Below are 9983 nucleotides of genomic sequence, written 5' to 3' on the forward strand. Positions count from 1 at the left end.
CCGGACGTTTCGAAACGTCCGGAAATAAAAATCCGTAACTGATCCAGTAGTAGAGTTTGAATTTTCTTACGAGTATCGTTTACCTGGATGTCTAACCTTCATCAACGTATTTCATTCAGTCATTATTCATTTACTTATTCATTCATGATCATTCATCATTCATTCATTCATCCAGGGGAATGGCTATGGTTCAACCAAGCTAACGTACTGAACGCAGACTACTTTACGTCACATCCTGAGTACAGCAGCGACCGGCCCGCGCCTGCGCACTTGTCTCCCTTCCACACGTACTACGGGGACGGGTCAGACATTGAACCGGAAGTACTACAGCACATCCGGGACGTGACGTGGCAGGTGACGTAACCAATCGTAGTTACCAGACGCACTACGTCATTGGCCAAGCAGACTTTACTGCAAGCCGTGTTTAATGTCAGAAACATTTGTCATTGTTCCCCCTTTTTATGTTTACCGACGGAAAACATATATTTTAATCAGTTTCTTCTTCCTCCTCTTCTGTCTTCTGTTCCAAACACTAAACTCTGACCTGGCCAATGACATGATTTGTTGACATCTGCCACCATGGTGACTGGTGTTGGGTTACATTATGTTGCAATTTCATGGTCTGCTTTGCCGGCCTGTCACCATATACTCGTAGTACATGTATGTGAATGTGTTTGAGTACAAATTAACAGGACAGACCATGTCCGAAGGTAAACATTATGCATTTGCTTTGCAAATGTTACTTCTCTAGTTATATGGGCATTTGAATGAATGAATGAAATGTGTTCTCCGCAGGTTGCAGTCGGGTTCCAGATGAAGAGAAGTGACGTGTTGGTTCTGAACAACATGTACATCCAACATGGGCGCCTGGGCTACACGGGCAACAGGAAACTACTCGTGGCCTTGGCAATGGAAAACGCATAATCTGTATCTGTATAGCCGTTATAACCGCCCTTCGGCGTACCACTCCAGCTTCTGTATCTGTATAGCCGGTATAACCGCCCTTCGGCGTAACACACCAGCTTCTGTATCTGTATAGCCGGTATAACCGCCCTTCGTCGTAACGCACCAGCTTCTGTATCTGTATAGCCGGTATAACCGCCCTTAGGCGTAACACACCAGCTTCTGTACCTGTATATAGCTGGTATAACCGCCCTTCGGCGTAACACACCAGCTTCTGTATCTGTATAGCCGGTATAACCGCCCTTCGGCGTAACAAACCAGCTTCTGTATCTGGCTACATTACACCGAACGACTAGTACTTGAATATCTGACCCTTGAATATCTAGCTTTTAACATGTTTTCTTCCCACTCGAAGAAAAGCATGTTCTCCCTAACTTCCACGTAAAAATATAAATAAATTCATAAAAGAAAAATTAATACTCATTGCATATGTTTTGATACGCATGCAAATATATATATATATAATGTAGATTTGCGTCTTTCTTTGCTAACACGAGCTACCTACGCATGTAGTCAAACCATTTTTAACCTCTTAAAAGCATCCAGTGCAGTTTTTAGGGCTTAAAAACCCGATTTTACAAGGCGAATATTCTATCAAATTAGCAAATTATCTGCATACTGAGTTGCGACAACACTATCCCAATATATATTGACCTTCATGGAGCAAAATTTACCAAAATCCTGACGGAAAATGGTTAATACTGGAAGCGCCCAGGGCTGATTTTTAGGGTACCACCCAGAAAACAAAAAAACTCATCTCAGGGCTTGTTCCTGCAGTTGTAAAAGCCAGAAGTATGAAATACTGACTAAAACGTGCTATAATATGAAGCAGTATGTGTCAATATCACAACGATTGCCTTATTCAGAATAATTCCAGTTTTGCTGCCCTGAAATCGGATAGGATGCCTTTAAAATCTCGTCGTTATAAAATTAATGTCCTATTCAGAAATCTCCTAATCCAAGCAAAAGACAAGAACAGAGAGTAAACAACTCGCCCAATGTGAATATGTAGAAAGCAGAGGTTACATAATCAATATGGCTTAAACCAGACTAATTTACAGTTGCTTAGCAGAGCTGAACAGACTGGACTATTGTTAGACAATCGATATCCCCGCATACCGACATCAGCTGGGACGGTCGGCATTGGTGGTCCTGACGCCTTGCAAAAGTTAATCTCAGTAGGTAAAACTGACATTTCAATAGCACGATACTGCGACCGAAAAGTAGATTTTGGTGTAAAATATGTGAATGTTTGCTATCAAAATAGTAAAAAATAAAATTTCAATCACCGATAGCCACAACATTTTGATGACCTCGCAACATCTCGTCGTTTAAATCTGCCAACCCAACCAAAATATCTACAGCACCAGAGCGTCAACAACCTGCACACCGAAGCTGGTGTGTTACGCCGAAAGGCGGTTATACCGGCTATACAGATACAGATACAGATACAATGTGAATATTTAAAAAGAGAGGTTTACATAAACATACTGAATATGTAAAACCTGCTTTTTCGTTTAAGCCAGACTAATCTAGAGTTGTTTAAATCGCACTCCACTGCGGCACAGATGACGTGTCCTGCAGGCACCACTATAACATCCTTATTTCCAACCTCCTGACAAAACAGCGACCAACTGACGACACTCTGATTAGTCTATCATCGAAAGGTAAGACTGATCTTTTTTTTTTAATTCTTCATTCTCTGAAGGCATCAGGGGTAGATATAACAAATGCCTCCTACAACCACACCCTTCAAAAACACACCCTTTCAACGACCCTCAATTAACTTTGTTAATTGCTAAAATTTAGAAATATTGTGGCTAAAATATTGTTCTATTCGAATAAATAGGAAATTCTGAAAATTACTATTTACAAATTCTCCTGGTGACTTGATGACTCTAATATCATTATATACTAGGCCACGCCTCATTCTACGTTATCGATACCAAGCTTGTCAAGCCTCTTAGTTATAGGTATACATTGTATATAATATATATGATAATATATATCATATATACTAGTATGTCTATGAATAGATAACAGTCCGCTGCATTACAAAACATGATTACAAAACATCACGTGTCTGACGGCGGCATTCTTCTAAGGATAGAATTGATAAGTCGCTGGACACGTATACCAATATTACGCCATATGCCGCGTAAAGATACAGCCGTCCATAGCTAGCGCCACAGGCTACTCAAAGGCATTCAGTGCAGTTTTTAGGGCTTGGAAACCAGATTTTTTTAGTCACTTATCTACATAGTAGGTTGAAACGATACTGCCCCAATATATAGCGACATTCATGGAGCAAAAATGCCGAAAATTATGACGAAAAACGGTTACTGCAAGGACCCGGGGCTGTAAAAATAAAGGACTCATCTTGGGGCTTCTTTCTGAAGTTTTAAATGCCTAAGTATGAAATATGGTAATGTTGAGCAGTGTGTGTCAATATAATACAGATTGTCATATTCAGAATATTTCACGTTTTGCCGCCCTGAAATTGCCTTGGATGCCTTAAATGTGAAAAAATTGAGGTGATCTTTTTTTTTTTCTTTCTTTGTGTCCACTCATTTGTGGTCCACATAACTGTTGTTGGTGCCATACATTCATAGCCATACTTTTCGTAATCATACCTAACCATTCAATACTAACTTTTGATTCCATATTTTGATTTATCATAGGTCACAAAACACCATGGGAAGAATCCTGCGACACGTGCTGATCTTCCTTCTCATCATCCTGAAGGAGCCCAACATGCCGGAAGCTGGCTGCAGGGATAAGTGCACACCCTCATTCTGCATGTGTAGGAACATGGCCCTCACCCGCATCCCTCAGAACCTGCCGATATCCTTAACTGAGTTGGATTTGAGAAATAATTCGATTGCATCTTTGCGTAAGTCAGAGCTCGTAAGGTATAGGAACCTGGAAATATTGTCCCTAAGCTCCAACCAGATTACTGGCATTAAGGCTGGTACACTTTCAAATCTACCAAGGCTCACGGGGTTGCATCTATACCGTAACCAGATAACTGACATTAAGGTTAACACATTCCCAATGCTACCAACGCTTAAAAATTTGGGACTGGGCTATAACCAGGTAGCTGACATTAAGCCTGGCACATTTTCAAATCTACGAAATCTCCAATTTTTGAACCTATGCTTCAACCAGATAACAGACATTAACCCTGTTACCATCTCAAGTCTGCCAAATCTCAGAGGGCTGTACATAGAATTCAACAAGATAACTGCCATCCAAGCGGGTACACTCTCAAATCTACCAAAGCTCACAAGTATAACCCTAGGCTCCAACCAGATAACTGACATCCAACCTGGTACATTCTCAAATCTAACAAAGCTCACAAAGCTGTTTCTACACTCCAACCAAATAACTGGAATTCAGTCTGATACATTCTCAAATCTACCAAATCTACAAAAGTTGACACTTACATCCAATCAGATATCTGTCCTTCCCCAGTCAGTGTATGACACCTTAGCATCTATTTCTACTGTTGAAATTGCAAAGAACCCCTGGCAGTGCGACTGTAGAATGGCTCCCTTCAGGCTAAAAATGAATGGGTCTCATTTGTTTGAAAACCAAATAGTTTGTGCCCAGCCTGACATGTTCTCTGGACACAAGCTTAAAGATATCGACCCAAAAAACCTGGTTTGTATTATGAAGGACGATGGTCAATTGGAAAATGGCAATTACTCGTACAATTCCACCACTTCCCACACCTCACACTATCACTGGCACTTCAATAACGCTGGTTTAACAGGACGCCCTGTAGGCACCACATTCACCACCCTGTCTGTCGGCACAAGTAAACCAGAAAACAACACTTCCCATGAAAACAACACTGTCCATAAATCTGATCCCAGGTTGCCCCCGGTAGTTGTCATTGCCTCTTCCTGTGCCTCAATAGCTGCCGTTGTCCTCATTGGTATCATTATTCATGTTCTCTTTTACAAGAGGAGGGGAGAGGATCCTAAATATGTTTTCAATATCAGAAATCTTCAAATTCAGGCACAACTAGCCTCCTTACAGCTTAATCACTTATACAGAGGTATCAATACTCTACGACCAAGCCGACAAGGCCATTCTCCCAACACTACATCCAACCCATACACCACAACTACAGTAGTGACCTGTGATCACCATCACCAGAATGAAAATAGTGGCCAACATAATCAGACAAGACAGTATCAGTCTCTGACCATCCCATCAAAAGCAAACACCAACGCTACTGTAGTGACCAGTGATCTTGATCGTCAGTATGAAGATATGACCCAACATAACCAGACAGGGCAGGGCCAGTCTCAGGTCTTCATTGGATCTAAAACAAACACCACAGCTAGCGTAGTGGCCAGTGATCTTGATCGTCAGTATGAAGATATGAACCAACATAATCAGACAGGACAGGTCCAGTATCAGGCCATCACTGGTATCGATACTAACACAAACACTACAGCTGCTGTCGTGAGTAGTCATCATGAGCACCAGTATGAAAACATGAAAACTCAACACGATCAGACAGAGCAGGGCCAATCTCAGACCACCATTGATCATAATGATGAGTTGGATACTAGAAATGTGACATACAACACCGAGGCAGCTGCCTCTGAGCCTAATCCTGTATATAAATCTGAACAATTGCTCTGACAGGACAGGGTCAACAGGTCATCACTGACCATAAGGAATCATTGAAATGTAATGTAATGAAATGAAATGTACGCCACTAAGCTAACAACCACACAACCCAATCCTGCGTACAAAATGTGAAAATGGTCAGACAGGACAGGACAAAAGTTTACCATACCTCTAAATACAGCACTCACATCATGATAAGATGAGATAGAGCATTAGAAGAGCTGGACTCTTTATACCTTGGTTGTATCACTGTGTATACGTTTTGGGCCAGGCAAGGTCATTTTTCTATTACGTGTTTTATGTTTATGTACACATATTTGTATTTATGTACACATATTTGAGAAAGGTTAACCAGGATCTTGCATGAAACAAAATTGTAAGTTGTCCATGTTAATTTTATTTACTATATCGTCCGTGTGGTGTATTAAATTGTAAAATTTACGTACTATGCACCTAGTCGGTGCATAGAGTGCTAGCTTTGCATTAGGAGCAAACCCTGGTCGTACCAAAGAATTCAAATGGTCAACACTGCTTATTTCTTGCTTAGGACTAGAAGAGTGTGGCAGTTGAACACAAACCACTACCAATGTACAGGCCCTCTTCTGTAGTGTGGCCCAATGAAATGTATAGAACATGATGCTGCCTAATGTGTGGGAGGGGTCATATCCTTCCTAACCAGTAGGAAAATCTGTAAATAGTAAGCCACAGTTCATTCAGAGCCTTCGATGCATTGCCTGTCAGCTTTTGTACATAATGTTTTGCATATGGATCAGCTGACGCTCTAAATATATCAATCCATGATGCATATGTATCACAAATATATAGACGTGATGAACTGATTACTAGTGTCTAAAAGTAGTAGCTGCCAATTGTGGTATTGCCAAATAAACATTGCAGCAACTACAGTGAGCTGCATTGCACGTACTAGATGTTGACTGAAATAGCCATGATAGTAACTGGTTATACGCACCATTAACTGTGTCTAGCACTCTGTAATTACGAAATGATGAAATAAAAGTGTTGTGTGACACTACTTAATGGCGTCCTCAATCACTTACCGTTTTGCAACATTTCTAGTCCTTCTGATGGATAATTTCAATTCTCATATTCTCCCATATTCTGATAGAAGAAATCAGGTAGCCTTGTGGTGAATTGTAAGCTCTCTTCAGCCCTCTTGAAAACACTTTATTCTTAATCTCAAAGCGAATGGATTAATTGATGAAAAAAAAAATTGTTGCTTCTTCCAATACGTTTTGATACGTATGCAAATTTACATAATGCATATCTATGTTTGCTAACAACGTAGACGCATTTAGTGGTATAAAAGTACCCAACTTTACTCTGGCAGAAGAACTGAGATTTTAATGAAACTTCGGTCCGATGTGTTCAAAAAGGAACGAGAAAAATCAGTTCAATGACCGATAGCTACAACATTTTTGTCCCCTAGAACCTCCCAACGCCAATGAATAAGCAACAGAGAGTTGTTTTCTCACCAACAAATGTAGATCTAGACCTTAAATGTGAAGGGAGGTTCAATACAAAGACCGGACAGCTTTTAAACATGGTCAGAGACTAAGGCTGCATTAGCAACAACTTGGAGGTCCCGTGTTTGAGGAGTGACACACCTCAAGCACGTTAATAAAGAACCCAAGTGAGCGGAACAAACCATTATGGTCTGAAAAGGGGTAGGCAATCTTCTGCTTCTCCTATTGGGTCAGTTAGTCCTCACTACTTGTGAGGATGTTTCTGACTCAGGGAGAAGAGTTGCTGTTACAGTTACAGGCTAGCTCTATGCCTAGAAGTGGCCAAAAATGGCCTTGCATTGAGCGACACCGTTTAAAAAAACTTGGAAATTCAAATGTAAGTCTAATCTTCATATCGATGGCTGCGTGTGGGGCCATGTCTGAACTATCAATAAACGTAACATTTGGCAGAAAATATATAAAACAAAAGGCACGAGGCTTTACTTTTTTCTCACCAACAAAGGTATATGTTTTAACATATACCTTTCTTAAAGGAAGTAAGCTCAGCATAAAGTCTGTCAACACATTTGATATACAAGGTTCAATGAACAGAGCAGACAACCAACTGTTACACAACCAAGGTTATTCACAGAGGATAAAGCTTGAAGTTGTTTTCATATGCCAGGTACAAACGGCATTTCAATACACTCTGCGATGTCAGGACTTAAGACAACACAGCAGACAATCAACTGGTACATAACCAAGGCCATTGGTTATCCTCGACCACGAGGGACCACCAAGGACACATCCAAGTAGCGGAAGACTTGCAGGTGTTTTTCACAGACCGTACAGGCAGGTCTCACCACCGAGCGCTGCACACGAGCAACGGCTGTCCTCGCGACTCCAAGGCAACTCAACATACTGTGTCTCGCTTTCTGGATAAATTTGAGAGGTAAGCCTTTCTTCAGAAAACAATTATTTAGCACCGTGTCCAAAATGCTCCCTTACTTCCCCACCGTTCCCTACCACAAAAAAAAAACAACATTTTTACTACTAAAATCAAAGAACCCACATATTATAGAAGAAGTGGGTAAATTCGTCTTCCACTGCCTAAAAAGAAGAAGTCAAACCCAGTAAATCTAGTACCATGCATGTTGTAGAATATAGTATAATGCTAGACGTAGATATAGTCTCACATACCACTGTATTTTCTTTCTTGTGTTGTTTGTAACTGCAATTAGCCCTCGGGCATGTATTTGCAATAAACTTTCTATAAAAAGCACCAACTTCTATCATTTCTGAATAGGACATTATACTGGCGGTAGCTTTTTTTTCCATTAGAATTGCAAGAATGAAAACACATTTTGTACTTGTGATAGGAGCAATTTAGCTTTCTGAACCCTTTCAGAAAATTCTAGCACAGAGTTAAAAATAACTGCAGCTGGTTGCCAAGGTAAAGTTCCAATAACTAGGGAGGTATCACGTGGTTCTTGAACCTTTGTGTGCGAACCTTAGACAACTTGGCAAAATCTATGACTCTTCACTTATTCACTTAGTATAGTTAGAAAAAGAAGCTCTCGCCCAAACATAATTGAATTATCTACCCCGTGTATACCTCACGTATTTCTATTTTATGTGTGTTGTATACAGTCATATGAATCTATTCTGAAAAACGCCTGCGGTTGGTTGTTTTGGAAAGAACAAACATCAGAATATCGGATTCTAATAGACTGCTCACTGCTGCAAACCACTCCTTTTCCCCAGCAAAAACGTACGGTGTATAAAAGATATAGATTATGTGGCATCTTTCCATCGATTTACAAGCCAAGGCACTTCTTTTAGGCCACGGTCACATTTCCAAGCCGGGGCCCGGCCGGGCTGTTTGCATGAACGAAAAAGAAACAATTTGTACAAAGAGTATACACAAATAGTGCTCAAGGTTAATTTTCTAAAACTTTTTTTGTGTTTTGCTGTCTCATATCATAATTTTCGTTCCAAACGACTGCCCGGCCGGGCCCCGGGTTGGGAAATGTGACCGCGCCTTTTCCTGGCCAATACTTCTATCTGTAAAAGTTCTTATTGTCGTTATGTGGCAACTGGTGCAGGTGCTGTAATAAAGACGGTCCATTAATCTCAACAGCTATTCAAGACGACTTTCCTCACTTAGGCCATGTTGATTTGATTATATGGATGACATCCTCCGGGAGCCCCAAAACTGATGCGCGCTTGCGAATAAAAAAAAAGTTTTGCAAAAAAAAAAGGTCTTTTCATTATGAAATCTACGTGATCATGAGGGTTGAGCAAATGGCACAGAATATGGTTTGGCGAATAATCTGGTCTTCAAGTTCATTTCTTTACAATGTCGTCTTTTTTCGTTTGATTTTGGCATTCTACGACATTGATATAGTTTTTATTAATTTTTTTTTGTAACTTATGGTATATTTTTGCTCATTTTGCAACTGTTTTCTACGATTTACAGTATGGTTGAAAACTTTTTTTTTTAAACGGCCGAAAATTCATGCACGCGCGGATGTCATCCATATAATCAAATCAACATGGCCTTAACGTGGGTGAAAATGAGTAGTTCAGTTTATTTTCATTTAAAATCGATTGAATTGTGAAGCTGGTTGTCATCATTTAGTAAGTGGCAGCAAAATACACTCGCCAATGGAAATTAAAATAACAACTACATTCGAAGAGAATTTCCGACATAAAATAACGCTTTTTAAAACTCAGCGAAGGACAGAAACAGAGAGTAAACAACTTGCTCGGTGTAAATATTCAAAATTCGGGGTTCACAGAATCGGATATCCCGATGCCAGACTAATTTAGACTCCATTGCGGCAGAACGCCTGCGCACATCTCACAATAAGTCACAACATCTGCTTCTACCCACTCACACAACACCCC

At 40.4% G+C, this 9983-nt stretch overlaps 3 protein-coding genes across 3 annotated transcripts in view; all 3 read left to right on the plus strand.

Moving 5' to 3' along the window:
• Window positions 1-924, plus strand: part of LOC109475115 (dapdiamide synthesis protein DdaC-like) — a 5139-nt gene extending 4215 nt beyond the window's left edge. The window contains exons 5-6 of the mRNA XM_019775652.1: window positions 176-354; window positions 796-924. Of these exons, the coding sequence (XP_019631211.1) occupies window positions 176-354; window positions 796-924 (308 nt within the window). The remainder of the gene's footprint in view (window positions 1-175; window positions 355-795) is intronic.
• A 2850-nt stretch (window positions 925-3774) lies between these two features.
• On the plus strand, window positions 3775-4787 carry LOC109475116 (leucine-rich repeat-containing protein 15-like). Its single transcript, XM_019775654.1, has 3 exons — window positions 3775-3934; window positions 4064-4436; window positions 4739-4787. Exons 1-3 carry the CDS (start codon window positions 3775-3777, stop codon window positions 4785-4787), a joined length of 582 nt encoding a protein of 193 aa, XP_019631213.1.
• A 3153-nt stretch (window positions 4788-7940) lies between these two features.
• LOC109475117 (leucine-rich repeat and immunoglobulin-like domain-containing nogo receptor-interacting protein 3) overlaps window positions 7941-9983 on the plus strand; it is a 6155-nt gene continuing 4112 nt past the window's right edge. The window contains exon 1 of the mRNA XM_019775655.1: window positions 7941-8025. The gene's annotated coding sequence lies outside the window, so the exon portion shown is untranslated. The remainder of the gene's footprint in view (window positions 8026-9983) is intronic.

This window comes from Branchiostoma belcheri, unplaced genomic scaffold (genome assembly GCF_001625305.1).
Source record: "Branchiostoma belcheri isolate BF01 breed outbred unplaced genomic scaffold, Haploidv18h27 scaffold33, whole genome shotgun sequence".
Lineage (NCBI taxonomy): Eukaryota > Metazoa > Chordata > Leptocardii > Amphioxiformes > Branchiostomatidae > Branchiostoma > Branchiostoma belcheri.